Here is a 16,656-nt window from a genome sequence, read left to right as displayed (position 1 = left end):
AGGCAATGCAAAGAGACAGAGCTCAGAATCTATTTTGATCATCCTGGTTTGGGAGATTTGCTATGTGGCTGCTTGAAAGAAAAATAAAGTTATTTTCAAACTATCTACTGCATGGTATTCTGTGTCTATTTTCGCTCACCATCACAAGGGGACTTATTAACCAAGCTGAAATTGGAAATCACATGTGGATGTGTGCTTTCTGTATGTAGGTGACTGTTAGACATAGCCCTTTATGAGTCTACTGTAGGATCATTGCTCTAGTTTAACAGTTATTACTGAAATAGATGTTGGACAAAATCTCTTATACAGTATGCACTCCACTCACGACTGTTTAAGATATGTAATATGATGTTGGTGAAAATGAATGAGACTTTTGTTTTAACCGTAGATAGACTATTTAAATCAAATTAAATCAACATGCAACATTATTATTATAAAATGTTTCTTACATACCTGATGTCAGCTAGCATTAACTAAAAGAGCAACCGTTTTATAATGGTAAATATAAATGCACATTTCACCACTGATGAGTCCCCGAATACAGTCTACTTAAACAAAGGCATTGTCACACAAGAGCCGACATGCTACAGCTAACAGATATACAATCTAGAAAACAATCTGCTGTGATAAGGTGGTACGTGTAGCCTACACTATGTGAAAGAAATATGTGAATCGAGTCTGGTGGGTAGATCCAGATATGAAGCGCATCAGTATATACCTGTCCCCAAGGACCGAAGTGGCGAGATTTTTCGACCAGGTATTCTCTTGTGAAGCGAGAAAGCCTGGGAACAAGTTAATGGTTAAAGGGGGAAAAGTACTGTGTGTCTGGGGTATGGGTGAAATGCAAATGCAAGGTGTATGTATGGGAAATAGTGGGCGTGTGGTGGGGTTATGGGTGGAATGCTACTTCTTTTAAATGTTGGGGGTCTACAGCTGCCCTGAGCCAACAAGCGGACCAGCTGTGTCACGCTGCCATTTATCTCCTGTTATGAGGTCAGTGTGGACTAACTACTGGAGATGTGGGAAGGAACGCTGCAACGCCCTCACGAGCAGGCGATCCAAACACGCCATCTCCTGGTCCTAGTAGAAATTACACCCACACAAAGGGTAAACTACTATTAACTTAGAAATTAGGTAAAAACCATGTCAGAGTAGTGCCTGACTTCTGACATTTATTTGTATTTTTCTATATATAAATTATACTGATATTAAACATTTTGCTATATCACCATTCTCACGTGTTCTGCTCCTTAAATGGTATCTCCCAAAATAATTTGTCTTTTGTACTTTTGTAGCCGTATGATGCATAATTAATGGTTATTCCCTTATTACCCACTAGAGGGCAATACATTATTGAAAATAACAGTGGGGGAGACAATACCTCATTATTGTAAATGCTGTTTATATAATTGAGACTCAATGGCTGTTGCAAAATCCGTTATAGGTAATGATTCATTTGAACCCCGTTCATTGTGGTGTGCTTGATTTTCCAAGAAAAAACACACATTCTTTCTCTTCAGTCATTTAAAAAAAACAATTTTCCAAAAAAACAATTCTAGAAAAATGTTGAATACACATACAATATTAGTAATGCATAATGTTCCTACATATACAATCACCATGACATTTACTAATACTAACACTAATTTACTGATTTTATATTTTTTCATGTAATTGGCCCTTAAAGAATGTGCTGTAAACACTTGATATATAAAAAAAAAAAAAAAAATCCACTACTATTTCTAAGGCCTAGGTTTGCTAGATCTACCACAAACCCGTATATGATCAGTATATGACAAACCTTCCAGTGTAATAAGTCTGACAAGTGCTTCATTTTAAAACTGCTCTTAATTATATGAAATCACATCATAAGGGCCACTTAAAACACAGCAATCAAATGAACTGCTTGTTTATAGTTTACGCTAGCTTTTTTTTATTTTTTACTAACAATGTAATCAAATGTGGGAAAAAGTTTAAACATACCATTTCAAATTGCTGTATAAAAAACCTCCAATATAATCACGTTCACTAAGTAAAAGAAAGCTAGGACGGTACAATGCTTAAAATACTTGATCGACTCTAGATGCCTGTAAAAAAAAGTTAGCCCATTTGAAGCATATGATAATGAACATTAAGATAACGTGTATGACCTTGACCACGACAGCCATCAGTACATTGTATTTTCACATCCACTATCCTTCTCCCAGAGCAGCAGCTTGGGTGGAGGCTCCCTCCAATAGCAGGTCTGTGGGCGCAGTTCCCTCTCCCTCCACTGGGGAGGGGTCACTGTCCAGCACGGATGTCTGCAGGCCTCAGCTGCCTCTCGCCCTCGGCCAGGAAGATGTTCATGGCACGGTAGAGCAGGCGCACCCCCAGCTCCTTCTTCCTCTTCACCTGCCAGGTGGACACGACTCCATAGCAGTCTCCTCGCTTCTGGTTGGTCAGCATCTTCAGTCCTGGATGTGGGTCGAGTGCCATGTCATGAAATCGTTGGTAACAGTGGGGCGAAGACAAACGTGCAGGTGCTTGACACTATCTGGACTTCCATCATAGTAACCCATCCACGACATAATAACGCATCCACAACACTTCTTTGGCATTGATCACATTCAATCTTCCAACCAAAAAGGTGACAACTAAGGAAACTCTTGGATTGGGCCAGGTGTTACTGAGTTCTGTTTGATTCCCTGATGAAGGCTTGATGCCGAAACAAGTCGGTTTGAAAGGTTTAATTGTTTTCTAAAGAGAGTGTCTTGGGAGTCTTTTGTAAAGCAGGTACATTTGTCATGTAAAACCAGCTCGCGGACTTGAATACAATGACTCATTTAATAATAAAAGAACATTTGACAGCGAAAGAGACTCACCAATAGCATCCACCATGCAGGCCTCTCGTGTGTAGGCCTCAACTGGTATGACGTTCTGGAAGCAGTGGAGAGAGATGACCCCCTGACCGGCCTTCCATACCTGGAGAATGTGTTGAACCTTCGTGCACAACTTCTATGTGTGTGTGTGAGAGAGAGGGAGAGAGATTTCGTGCTTTTGCATTGTAGTGCCACTCTGCTTTAAGAGTGATACTCCTTCACATAAAAGGCAATAAAGATACATGGTCAAACCTTGGAGGTCTTGTCCCCTCGGAAGTATTCCAGAGCCTCGTACAGGTGGCTGTAGGGCCGCGAGCGCTTGCCCTTCCCGATGTAGAATATGGAGCCAATAAATGTCTGGAAGCACTCAAGTGGAGTCATGGAGTGACTACGGTATGGAAGGTTCTTTGTTACTCTGTAAGAGAAGTTAACCGTACAGAGAAATAAGTATCAATATCTGTAAAGTCACCAATGGTTTAGCTTTGGGTTTGTTGCAGAGTGTACATAAAACATGGGTCCTAACATATAGGCTTGATTTACTTGATGTGCACTTTTAGCATTTACATAACTATGAAATGACCCGGTATAAGACTATGGAATCACAGAAAAACCATCCATAAAAACTCACCACAGACAATGAAAAAAGGAAAACTAAATCAGTCAACCCTTGAATGTACTTAAGTATTGTGAAAACTCCACCGAGATAGACCAAACTTAGGATCTGACCTGGGGTCCAGCAGAAGGTAGTTGAAGCTCGACTTGATGACACCCTCTCTCCACTTCCTGTTCTGATCGGCTTGGTCAAACTGCTGGCACAGAGCCAGCTCATCGGCCTGGCAATCAGGCAGCTCCAACGTCTGCAAGGCCCGGCACAGCTCCAGACTGTGGCCCGACATCACTACAGCAGGAGAACAAGTTTGACATCGAATGATAATGGCCGGGTTTCCCAGATTCGTTAAGGAGCTTCTTAGGAACGTTCTAAGAGCGCTGAAGAACGCTCCTAAGAAGCTCTTAGCGTTAAGAGCTTCTTAAAGAATCTGGGAAACCCGGACAATATTAGCATGGACTAATCTTAAGTACTAAGAAATACACTTTGAATCTTTCCTACACACCTGAGGGTCTATCCTGGTCCTAACCAGACTCTCGTACATTTAATTTGTACAGACAGTCTGGCCTCGCTCCATTGACAAGCGTTGACTTCCTTGTAGGCGGGTACTATGTTGAAGTTTAAAACTATAGGATCTGCCCAGAGCCACTCTGATCTGCCATAACCAATCACTAGCGTTCGCCTTAGCCAATTCCTTCACCACTGTAACAGAGCTAGTTGCCGTAGCTGGACAATCAAACTGTTCCCGAACCCCGTGGGGAGGAGGGCCACAACATCATGGCCACCAACAAAACTCAGCAAAACTCTGGTTTTAGCTTATGGATATTCGGCAGCGTTGCCACAACGGACCGAATGGCTTTGCTCGCATCTTTCTCCGCCGCCATTACGGAACTACAACACAAACTAGCGCACAACATCAACGTCATCGATCTCAGCCACTCCCTCTGTTCGCTGATTGGCCGGTTGAAAATCAACCTGAAAAATCTGACTTACGTACCGAATGGCCAGACCTAGTACAGAAGCAAAATCAAAATTGAGCAGAAGTACGTATAAGGGCAGAGCCAGGCTACTGAGGGTCGCCCTCTCATTCAGATTCTAGAGGAACCGGTGGAACTGATATTCTGCAATGTGTAGTAAGATAGTTCAATACCTGTTTGGAGCTGATCCGGATTCTGAGCTTGGAACTTTGGCATTGGACCCGGCTCCAGTATCATGCGCTGGAGCCTCTGCATGTACACTGGCCGGGTTCTGCTGGTAATCGGACCGGGACTCTCACCGAGCTCCACCAGCCTGCGCCGCAACTCCCGGTCGGTCAGCCCTTCTGTGTTGGGAAGCTTCTCGTCAACCGGCTTCCGGTTCTCCTTCCCTTTGGTCAGGCCGCCGTGCATGGAGCGCCAATCGTACAGCACTGTGTCCTCGTCGCCCTCACTGCTCGCGCTGGAGCTGAGGGAGGTGTTAGTGGTGGGCGGGACGCGGGTTTCGATGAGCTCATGACCCTGCTCGGTGTCGGTGTAGAGGTACTCCACCGGTTCCTCCAGGTCCTGGATGAGAGGTCGACCCCCCGGGGTGTAGGACAGGTCGGCCAAGCACCGCGGCTTGTGGAGGCCCGACAGTCGGCTCATGCTGTAGCGAGGGGTGCATCCCGTGCCGGGGGTCAGGGGGGTGTCGTCCCTTGACCTCTTTGGGGAGAAGTGGCTAGAGCTGGACGAGAGCGTTCGGGAGGTGGATGATGTGGACTGGGATGATTCAGGCTGAGAGTCAGAGTCTTCGGTGGTCCAAGATGGCTCTTCATCTCTCTTAAGACCACCAACTGGCTCCACTGGAGCGGTACTTCTGCCGGCTTCCTTTATACCTGTGTCACTTGAGCTTGTGTCATCGGTCAGAAATGGACAAGCTTCCCTGATTTCTTTCTGAAGATGGGCCAGCCAAGGGTCAGCGTGATGATTTCGGTAGTCTGTTGACGTTTCTTCTTCTTCACCTCTCTCCAGAATAATGGTGTCGGCCAAAGTTTGAGATTTGATGACTGCATCGGACGTGCTGTCAGAGATTCTGAGGGTGTCTGCTTGACTGACACCATATGAACAGGTCCTTTGGCCGGCACTCTTGGGGATGATAATGGTGTCAGCTTGGCTCGCGCTCAGGCACGAGCCGTCTTTAAGCGGCCCAGACTGCGTCTCCTGGTCCACAGAGCTCCAAGCTGTGCTCCCATCGCTGCTTCCAGAATAGACAGGAGTGGGACAACGCCCGGGCGTGTCACAAAAGACGCCATCACTGCTTTGCGACTTGGCCCTGTCACGGCGGGTTCTGGTTGGCGTGACCAGGCTCTGCTCGAACAAAGACGAGGTGGAGTTCTCCAGGGTTCTGCTGGTCCTCAGGGAACAGCGGCTGAGCCTCGATCGGGTCCGTCCTGTGACGAAGGGGCTCGGGGTGAAGACGTCAAACTCGTCCTCACAGGCAGCAGTTGCACGTGCCACAGGAGTGCATTGGACCGGTTGAGTTGCGCGCTTTTCCTCCGCAGTGCCTGACGCAGCACCTGCAACCTTCCCTTCAGAGCCACGGTTAATCTCCGACAGTTTGGTTGGAGATATTTTTTCAGACAGTGTTAGTTTATCAATGGCTGGGTACTCATCTTCTCCTGTCGTTTTGGACGATGGGTACTTTGGAGTTTCAGTTATAACAACTGGACTGCCAATACCCTGCCTAAATCCATCAGTATGGAGGTTAGCATTCGTTTTATAATTATTATTGCCGGCTTCAACAACTGTGTTTTTCACTATCCCCTGCTCGTCCTCACGGATTACACCTAATCTCGGATGCACGGAAGCATCAAGGGCACTCATGTAATGGTCACTTTCACAACTGCTGTACTGACTACTCCTGCTGCTGCTGCTGCTGCCAGTGCTACATGCTGGCCGCTCATCGGCCTTCACCTCCTCTCCGATTCCATCACCCTTTTCATCCTCGTTCTCTTCCTCGGGTAGCAAGTGTCCTAGTACAGTTTTCTCCATGTCCTCCGCTGTGAAGTCATGAGCATCCCTGGAGAAAACAAACACGTGATCCGGGGATGTCACGTCGATGCCATGGCGCTGTAGAACAGTGGCCATGCGGTCGGAGTTCAGGAAGCCGGAGTACTCTGAAAGGTCGAGAGAGCAGTCTTTGGTAGCGGGACTCTCTGGGACAGCAGGGTGCCCCCTGGGCGACTCCAAGCTGAAAACGGGGAAATACTCATCCACGTCTCTGAAGCTCACACTCTTGCGACTCGCACGTCGAAAGGGAGGGAGGGTCTCCAAAGGTGTGGGAGCGTTTCCAACGTTTCCGACCTGAACGTTGCCCACGTCTTGAGTTGGTATTACGCTGTGGTCAGTGAGCAGAACGCCCTCCTTCAGTTGAGGCAGGGTAGCTTTGGACCCAGCAACAGACATCCGTGTACTCGATAGCATAGACGGAGCCTCCGTTTTCCATTCACTGTCTATGTCCCAGGTTTTAGTGTGGCCCACATTAGGCTTGACATCTGAAGGCCTTGAGAGGTGTCCTTCCCTCAAGCTTGGCCTTCTTATGGCAGACAAGTCAAGGAACGAGCATCGCGTGCTACTCAGCGGGCCCTCCCCAAAGTCACTCAACAAGGACAGGCTCTGAACGGAGCAGTCGTCCGTCGTCTCGGCATAGCTGGATGTGTCCACTTCACCGTTATAAACAGCTGCGGGGCAAGAGAAATGTCCATTTAAATACAAAACCAGTGTGTTTGCGATTGATGTGCAGAAAGGAGCATCTTGGGGACTTGAATTGTCTTACAGTACTGGAACTGAGGCAGGTCTTCCTCCTCTGTGTCTAAAGAAGTGGACTGGTACTCCTGGAGGAGTGAGGCACACTTGCGGTTGTCCTGCTGTTGTGCTAGATCACCTGGTTTGTTGCCTTCCTATAAAGAACAATGACAATAAGAGCTAAATCCATATGCTTAACAAATCCATGTTGATATTTGTCTACATAAAGAGAGTGTTAAACTGTCTATAAGGTCAGCTGGGGACATTGTTGATTGTGTTGCATTGTTTTTTGTATTCTGTGTGGTTGCGCTGAAGAAGAAACAAACATTTTAAAAGATACATTTATTTTTTGTGCTTACATAGACACCATTATGGTTCACATGGGCATTAATATTGTCTTACAATATTACAAAACAACTATGCTTTAACTATGCTAGTACCTGATCTTTTAAATGAGGATTTCCTCCATTCTTCAAGAGCAGTTTAAGGTTTTGATAACAACCCCACAAAGCAGCAACATGCAGGGGAGTCAACCCATCTGAGGATCTGGAAGAAATAATGAACAATGTCTGATGCATGTGTAACTATCCAGCTATGTGCATATCCGTTTTGGAGTCGTAAAGATTTAGATATATAGCAACTAAACAAAATTTTAAACACTATAGTGATGTCTGTCATTTACCTGAGATTAGGGTCAGCTCCATACTGCAGAATCAGCTTGAGACAGCGGGTATTTTTCTCAGACTCTTTGCCGACTGCTAGATGCACTGCTGCAACTCCATTGTTGTTAATACTATTGGGGTTTGCGCCTTGAGACAGAAGGATCTGAACGGCTCTGCCAAGAAGAATTACCGTGGTTATAATTATGTCATTGTACAGGCCCATAATGGATGGTACACATACCACGTATGACACCAAACTGGCTGAACAAAATGGGATGAAAAAGTGATGCTTAGGCTTTAATCAGTAAACTATTATGCCAAGTAATTTTAGCTCTAGAGCTAGCTAGGCCGAAGCACAGAAGCAAGTATTTTTATTTGTGTGGCGTAGCTATATATAGCTAGCTAAACATCTTAGTTTACTTTGTAAACAAACTATTGTACATATAGGACTTACACATATTCTATATTTGAGTAGCTACACTAGTTTGTCGCCAACTAGCTATCTCTAATACAGTGCTGTAGGCAATCATTTGGGATGATCGACTCGATGACAGCCAACTAAAAAACATCGAACGTCGTCAGCCTATAGATGCCGAAATCAATGACTTGGAATGAATAGTGAATAATGGCATATTGGCTAGCTAGCTTTCATATGGATAATTGGTTAGGTGTCTCTAGCTACTATATAGTTAGCCTAGCTGTACGAGTGAGCTCAAATGTACCACTGCCAGAGACTAAGAAATAACAGAAGACATAACAAAGCTCCATGCTAACTTACGTAGAGAGCAAGACAAGCAGAAGTTCACATTACCTTGAATCCCCATCGTTCACTGCGTCGCACAGTTGAGTTGCCAGGTCTCTACTTTTTCGATGCATGATTATAGATTCCCATGCCCGCTGGTTCGTGCTTGTTTGTCTAGCAACCTAGATCATTATTTAACTTTTACTTTCAATGGCAGGTTGCAAATTGCATTAACAGTACCGAGCTAGTAAGCTAAACAACACGGTTAAAGTTCCCTCCAAGAACACTGATCCCGCCCCTTGTGTAGACACCCTCCCTATGCATACCACTCATTGGCTGAATCCAACCAAAATCTCTACCTGACCAATCTGACTACGTACTACAGACGTCCATTAATGGTGGTCAGGTTTGATGGTGTACAAGGGAACCTGCATGTGAAAAATGTTGTACCGTATCTAAAAAATACAATTTTAAATAATATTTTAAAAAATGTATCTATGCGAAAATAATCAACTGGCCTAGCATTGTGGTTTTGCCATATGAATAAACTGACAATGGACCTAGTTGGATTATTCTGCTCAATGAGTGTATTTTACATGCCCAGAATACTAGTGTGGTTGGGGTCATGGTAAATGGTTTTCACTATGTGAAAGAGTGGAAACTATATGTGCTTTTCCTCATCCTAGCTGACGAGTTGTTTATCAAGTATTTACCAGAGCAATATATTCCTGTTACCTGTTAGAGCAAGCCTAATCTCATAAATTAATTTCTCTGTGCAGGTTTTGACAACTACCTTTCCATGTTTCCTTCTCTGACAGCTACCCTGAAGTCCTGGCCAAGTGGGACAACTTCTTTCAGGTAGATGTGAGCTGACTGTTGCCCAGTCATAACGCGAGGCAGTTCGCATTCCCAACAACATTTTTGAAATCTGTTGCATGACTGCAGGAGCCTCACAAGAACTTGGCCTTCCTACATTGTTATTTCAGTTGACACATTTTTGCGCACTAAATTGGCCTAAAGGTTGCTGACTTGAGATTTATTGAGGGAATTTTCATTCACATTTCACTTTGACATTTTATTGCAAATAATTTACAATAATGTACATGGAGAAGTGGAAGCTGTAAAACAACAATTCAAAGACACTATGTTACACCTACACCAGCCATCTTACAGCAGCTTCTGAACCAGATTGAATCAGTTTTAGCAAGGAGTGTCTATTAGTATGTACAGTGGGGGGAAAAAATAAAATAAAAAATATTCAAAAAAATTGGAATGATTGCGTCATAAGACGTTGTTCTCCACGTTGTGGATCAGGCAGATGTGAGGGAGATGAGGGCGGGTACAAGACCAAGCAGCAGCACCACCAAGCTGGGGTGGTGGGCTCCAGCATGGTCGGGGGAAGGTTCCAGATCGCAGTTCTCGTAGGGCTCAATGCAGGCTGCATAGGCCATGACATGGGCAATGTAGCTCTGCTCCTGGACCCCGTGGAACAGGTGGCTCATGGGGCCCTTGGCAAATATGGCCACATCCTCAGAGCCGTGCGTCTCAGAATCGAGAGGGACTGCCGACTGTTGTCTGTACTCCTTGCTCTCTGAGGATAAATGAGATTAAAGAAGATTCAGACTTGCATGGCCGTTGTTTTAATCCAATGCAAGCAGTATATGTTATATAACAACACCATGTTTCATTCCCATTCATTCATGCGTATGTAATTTATATTAACATCACAAGGGGGCGCTAGTAGAATATGTTTTGCCTATAACGGAATGTCTGACAGGAATTCCTCCATCATGGTTTGACAGCAAGTACCTGCAACACTGGCATTCACATCTGGTCGACTTCCATTAATTATTATGTGGCCAGGTCCATTTCCATAGAGGGTAGTGGTGAATCGTTTCTCATCCATAGCATATGTCCGGGACAATCCTTTTAGAGGCATATACACACAACATTAGGTATTTCTGTAATGTAGCATGTTTAATGTTTTGTAAAATTTAAACAAATAAATAAAGTTTTACCCAAGACAGGATTTCCTCTTTCTGAATAGCCCCCAAATGAGAATACATGGGAATGGTCGGCGGTGACCACAGATAACGTGTCCAGCTCGTTGGTCAGTTCAGCTGCTCGTCCAATCGCCCGGTCAAACTCCACTGCTTCCGTCAGGGCATAGCTGGCTTGGCTACCGTGGTGACCATGGTCAATTCTCCCCCTTGCAGTTTAAAAGATGGCCATAGTCGTGTCATGAGTAAGCAGTAGCTGTACTGAAGACATCAAAACGAGTTTCAATATAAAAAGTATTTAAAGCTAACATCCAAAATCATCACTAACAATAATTTAGTTCAGTCTCCACATTATAGTTCCAGAGAAAAGGTACTCATCTTCCACGAATAGGTAGAATCCATTGGGGTTCCTGCGAAGGATCTTGATGGCTTTCTCCATCATTTCAGTAAGAGAGGGGTCCATGGAAGGGTCACGATCCTGCTCGTAACGGGCGTCTTTTGGCTCAAACAGGCCTGCAGGTAGGACACATGATCTTGTCATATTTACTACTACTGATACTGCTGCTACATACTACCAATCATCATAATCTCATGGAGGCAGGAGTCAAGGACGTAAGCTTACAATAACAAATTACTACTACTACTATAGTACTGATACGAAGACTACAAATACGAGTGATGATAATTTGAAACTAAACATTTTGTTTTAATAAATGGAATCAATCCTTACTGTGAAGCAAAGTTGTGAACTGTTCCAAATCATAACCGTTAAATATAAATTTGGAACAATCAAATTACATATTTACATACATATTACAGCTAAAACTTGCCTTGCACTATTTGGGTGCCTTACTCTGGACAAGAATGGTAAAGTATATCTTACTGCTTTTACATTATCTTGAGAACCCTCTGTCACATTCACTAAAAGAATGGTTGGTGTTCCTGACACAAAGATTCTGAGAAATGTAGAATGTGTGTTTCGAACAATCCCTCAAACATCTATCCCCCAAAGAAAACTCTTACCCATCAGGAAATCAGTCTTCTCTGGGTTCACTTTGTCAAATTCAGCTTTGTTCCAAACATAATGTGCATTCTGAGGGCATGAGACAGAAGGGAAAAAAACAAATATATAAGTAGTTAAGGATTTGAGGTGTATTTTTGTAGTCACACAGCATACAAGTTGTCATGAGAGCCCCTCCAAAATGTCTCCATTATCATTACGTCCAGACAGACATACAGACAGACAAAATTTACTTTTTTGCCTTGCAGCCACACAGCAGTGAGGTCAGTCTTGTCCAGGCGATCGCCTTTCATTGTTGGGTACTCTGGGTCGAAGGACTCATTGCTGAACATGTATTGCCTCCCTCCGCCAAGAATGACCTATCACAGCAAACACAGGTCAGACAGTTAAGCCAATGGGAGTCCATGTTTCAATTAATGGTTCCTGAGATGATGTGGTGAATGTATGACGTGGATGTCCCCCAACTCCAAAGTTAAATATTTGGTAATGACTGTTGAATATTTGGCGGTCCGAAAACAACCACACTATTATCCAACACTGCAAAGACACTTCTCTATTATCCACAGTCAGAGGCCCTGTTGATTGCCAAGCAGTTTCTGAGTAGCCGAGCCAAAATGTCTCACGCCTCATGTCGTACATTGATCTCCGTGTTGTGGACCAGTTGGTAGGCGATGTCGCGGCAGCCTCCGGCGACAGCGTCGGCAGGGAGTTCAAGGTCGCTGTACCAGCCGCGGTTGGCAGTGTGAGAATACGCAGCCCCAGGAGAAGCGTGCTGAACGCGAGCCGTGGAAACTATTCCCACTGACTTCCCTAGAAACACAAATAGATACATAATCAGAATCAGAATCAGAAAGGGATTTATTCGCAATGAAAGTTTGCACAGACAAGGAATTTGCTTTGGAAGGGAAGAAACTGTTTTTGTGGCGTGAGGTATTGGTCCTGATAGACCGCAGCCTTCTGCCGGAGGGGAGTGACTGAAACAGGGAGTGTCCAGGGTGGGAGGAGTCGGTCACAATCTTCCTCGCTCGCCTCAGGGTCCTCGAGGTGTGCAGGTCCTCGAGGGTAGGCAGATTGCAGCCAATCACCTTCTCAGCAGTACGGATGATACGCTGCAGTCTGCTCTTGTCCTTGGCAGTGGCAGCAGCGTACCAGACGGTGATGGAGGAGGTGAGGATGGACTCAATGATGGCTGAGTAGAAGTGCACCATCGTTGTCTTTGGCAGGTTGAACTTCTTCAGCTGCCGAAGGAAGTACATCCTCTGTTGTGCTTTCTTGATGAGGGAGCTGATGTTCAGTTCCCACTTGAGGTCCTGGGAGAGGATAGTGCCCAGGAAGCGGAAGGACTCCACAGTGTTGACTGGGGAGTCACACAGGGTGATGGGGGTGAGTGGGGCTGTGTTCCTCCTGAAGTCCACAACCATCTCCACTGTCTTAAGAGCATTGAGCTCTAAGTTGTTCTGGCTGCACCAGGTCACCAGGTTGGCCGCTTCCCACCTATAATCAGACTCGTCTCCACCAGAGATAAGCTTTGTAGAATACAGTAGACAGCGGAACACTACTTTATTGATCCCAATGGGGGTGTCTTTGGATAAAAGCATCTGCTAAATTACAGGAATAAATGTGATAGAAAAGAAAAAAGTCTGTAAAGTACTCATCCAAAGAGCCTTTATCTGTATAGTCAGTAACCTCACATATAAGGCGCAAACCTACATACCTGCCAATTTTCAATTGCCAATGGCTCAATATCTAAATTTTCTATGTGAGCCTTTAAGGGGTCTGATAAAGACACTGTGTGTGCTGGTTGGCAGGCTTGCTGTCCTTTCCCTCATTGATAACCACTGGTTGGTATAAGGTCAGAAGGTGCCTATGCCTGGGACGTAAGAAAAGAAAGCTAGCAGGTGAGGAGAAGAAGCTAGGACACAAGGAAGATGACCTGAAGTTCGGTACAGTAAGTGACAGCTTTGTATACCGGCAGGCCACACCAATGCTTCTCGTGGGAGGTGGGAGAGGAGGCAAGGACATGCCCTACCTGCCATTTTGGCCCGGTGGAGTACTGATTTGACCTCGTTGCCGAAGGTGCTGCCGCAGTTGTAGCGCCGAGCAGAAGCACTGAGCCCCAGGGTTCCGTAGTTTGCCTTCACACCACACAGGTAGGCCGTGGCTGTGGCAGCGCTGTCTGGCATCTGCTGGTCAACGTTGTATGTCTGCGAGGGGCAGCCACAGGCCACACACACACACCGACCACGCATGCACACTTTTAATTGTCTATATGACAGACATCAAGCGGGAACATATTCTCTGGGTCAGCTTTACAAAACATGCCCAGGAAGGCCAGGGCAAGATGGGAAAAATAATGGATAGATTGTGGAGACCTTAGACAAGGCCAGGTAAGGAAATGTGTCCATGACCAGACTCGACTCCTCTCCTGTCTTCCCCTCCATCTGCCCTTTGAGGATACGTGCCGCAGTTATAGTAGGTATGCCCATGCCTAGGAAATGGGTGGAACAAGACACAGACAACCTTTACACAAGTCAAACATTGAGGACAGCTCCTGGGTGGAACCATTCTTTCACGTGATATAATTAGAGCTTATGAGTCAAGGTCTACTTCTCCCTCTTCATAGACTTATTTCAAGAGAGACGGACAGAGACTTTAACTTACCTAACTTTACCGGTGGAAAAAAAATAGTGCTAGCTTTCCAGGAAAGGTTTGATGAATTGAATAAAATAAATCATATTAAATGATCATTTTTTCATTTATATTTAAATACGTTTTCATCTGCCCATCCAGGTGAAAGTATTTGTTTACAAAAATTGTTATGGCTGTTTAGTTTGAAAAACCCAGTCATGCTGTGGATCTGTGATCAGACCTGCGAACACTGGGTGAAAACAAGTTACTCTTGAACCGATAGATAGATAGCTCATGAATAAACGTTAATAATTCTCTTGCTAGTCTATTTTGTGAATCTGAAGGATTTGATGTACACAGTGTGGAAGAAATTGGGATTTCCTGTGTGCTTACATTATTCACTAATCAATAGAACTAGTCATTGGATACTAGTTAGTACCTTCTCATGTAAGCTTACTATTAAAAAGAGTATATTGTGTCTATGTGTCAGGTTAATAGATGTTCAGGGTGACTAGTTCTATTGATTAGTGAATAACGTGAGCTCACAGGAAATCCCAATTTCTTCCACAACAGTAAGTTACAAACTGGCCTTTTACCTTGGTATTTGTTATTATCTTGTTATATCTTGTTTTTTGTTATAATATAATATTATATCGTGTTCATGTGTCACTTTAGTTATGAAAGTAAAGATCAATGTCACAACTTACCTGCAGTGACAGACAATGGTTGTACACTCATTTATAAGCAATTTATTAATAGTGCTGAAATTGCTTGAGCAGCAGGATTGTGCCATGACAAAGGTCTCTATTTGATAAGGGCTTGATTTGATTCTATTATGAAGTGCTCTGTCCAAGTACACTGCCACATTTTATTGCTGTAGAGTATGTTTTGTGTACTCTCAACATAACTCGATAAGGAATATTTACATATTTCACAAATATTCACATATTTTATATATTTTATTTCTACTATGCTCACTGCATCAACCGCCTACACCTCATTACCCTATAATTAAGAATTGTCAGTCAGATTTTCCCATTCTTACTCTCTCTCTCTCTGTCTCTCTCTCTCTCTCTCTCTCTCTCTCTCTCTCTCTCTTTCTCTAAGTTAAGTCATTCACCATCCCCCAGGAAAAGAATGAGGTTCTTGGCTTGGTGGAGATTAGGCTTCACATCCAGAGCCTTCTGCAGAGCTTGCTTGGCTTTGTTGTTCCAGTAGCTTGGGTGCTGCTCTTCCTCTAAGGAATGAACAAAGAATACACAGTCGTGATGTTTTGTCTACCCAACTAGCATCCAACCACAAAAGAAACCATGAGGAAAGAACTTTTTAGTCAGACCTGACCTGGCCAATGACGAATAGCAGTACAGTTTATGTGTTATTTATTATTAGCTGAGTCACTTTGTGTTCAGGAGAGGTTTCAACACAGTGGTTTATATTTTTCATGGGAAAAGTAAACTTATAGAGTATGACTGTAGAGTAATCCAAATAGGATGGTTAAAATGTAAAAAAAATATATTTTTCACAGCATTTTATAGTCTTTTGAATTAATTACTGAGAAATTACATTTATTAATTGAAAAACAAAACCCTGTTTTACTGATTGTCTTTTCTTCTACTCACCTGGAATGATAGAAAAAGAAAAATCCAAAGAGAGAAAGAGTAGTAATCCAAGAATGATTGGCAAATGTTGTACAGCCATGGTCTTGAGTTACATGTGCGTTAACATTAGAAATGGAACCAAAGTCAGGAGGGTTTAAACTCAGACCTGGGTGCAAAGGGCACACTGACAGTGCAGACTTCCCATGTGCATTTGTGGGTGTTATGCATGAGGACACACACAGGTATATAACACACACATGCAGAAGTTACTTGACTGTTTGACAATTTGATTGTCGTGTTCTGATGTTATGTTTTTACTTTGTTTGTTTTTTTAAGAAAAGGTTTCTGAAGAGTGAACTTTGTCAAAACAACCTTGAGGGGGTCTCTCAGAGAAGATGAACCGTTGTACCGTTAGCAAGGAATACTGATGCTATTGTCTATGATTGTGTGTTGACGAATGTGATGGAAAGACAATTCATTCCCTGTCCAGTGTTCCATGCTCCATGCTGTGTAATGATAGCCTGGGTGCCAACCGAGCTTAGCCCCGCCCACAAATAAATTTGGTGTGGAAGTTGGGTCTGGGATCGCTCAGTTGGGGAAAAACTATGTCAGAACAAGAGCTGTTCGGACCAATCAAATTGTCAGGGCGGGCTTTATACGATGATGGACAGATGATCAACAGTAACGTAATCAACCACGTCACCAAAGAGCGCTTGGGTTGAATTTGTTTTCAACAAACAACATACTACGTTGCTCTGATTGGTTGTAGGTCTATC

The 16,656-nt window shown here is 44.1% G+C and overlaps 2 protein-coding genes across 2 annotated transcripts; both read right to left on the bottom strand.

The window, feature by feature from the left end:
* Positions 1–1,469: 1,469 nt before the first annotated feature.
* ankle1 (ankyrin repeat and LEM domain containing 1) lies at positions 1,470–8,767 on the bottom strand. Its single transcript, XM_067229467.1, has 9 exons — positions 8,703–8,767; positions 7,912–8,064; positions 7,670–7,775; positions 7,261–7,384; positions 4,678–7,165; positions 3,588–3,782; positions 3,114–3,276; positions 2,865–2,997; positions 1,470–2,456 (listed from the first exon to the last, which is right to left on the bottom strand). The coding sequence occupies exons 1-9, from the start codon at positions 8,765–8,767 to the stop codon at positions 2,284–2,286; spliced, it is 3,600 nt and encodes a 1,199-aa protein (XP_067085568.1). The 3' UTR covers positions 1,470–2,283.
* Positions 8,768–9,741: 974 nt separating this feature from the next.
* On the bottom strand, positions 9,742–15,980 carry alpi.2 (alkaline phosphatase, intestinal, tandem duplicate 2). Its single transcript, XM_067229664.1, has 11 exons — positions 15,902–15,980; positions 15,403–15,519; positions 14,027–14,142; positions 13,684–13,858; positions 12,292–12,464; positions 11,888–12,013; positions 11,657–11,726; positions 11,008–11,146; positions 10,652–10,842; positions 10,443–10,559; positions 9,742–10,224 (listed from the first exon to the last, which is right to left on the bottom strand). The coding sequence occupies exons 1-11, from the start codon at positions 15,978–15,980 to the stop codon at positions 9,944–9,946; spliced, it is 1,584 nt and encodes a 527-aa protein (XP_067085765.1). The 3' UTR covers positions 9,742–9,943.
* Positions 15,981–16,656: the final 676 nt, after the last annotated feature.

The sequence above is a fragment of the Osmerus mordax genome, chromosome 26 (assembly GCF_038355195.1).
Source record: "Osmerus mordax isolate fOsmMor3 chromosome 26, fOsmMor3.pri, whole genome shotgun sequence".
NCBI lineage: Eukaryota > Metazoa > Chordata > Actinopteri > Osmeriformes > Osmeridae > Osmerus > Osmerus mordax.
This window is presented reverse-complemented; position numbering and strand designations above follow the sequence as displayed.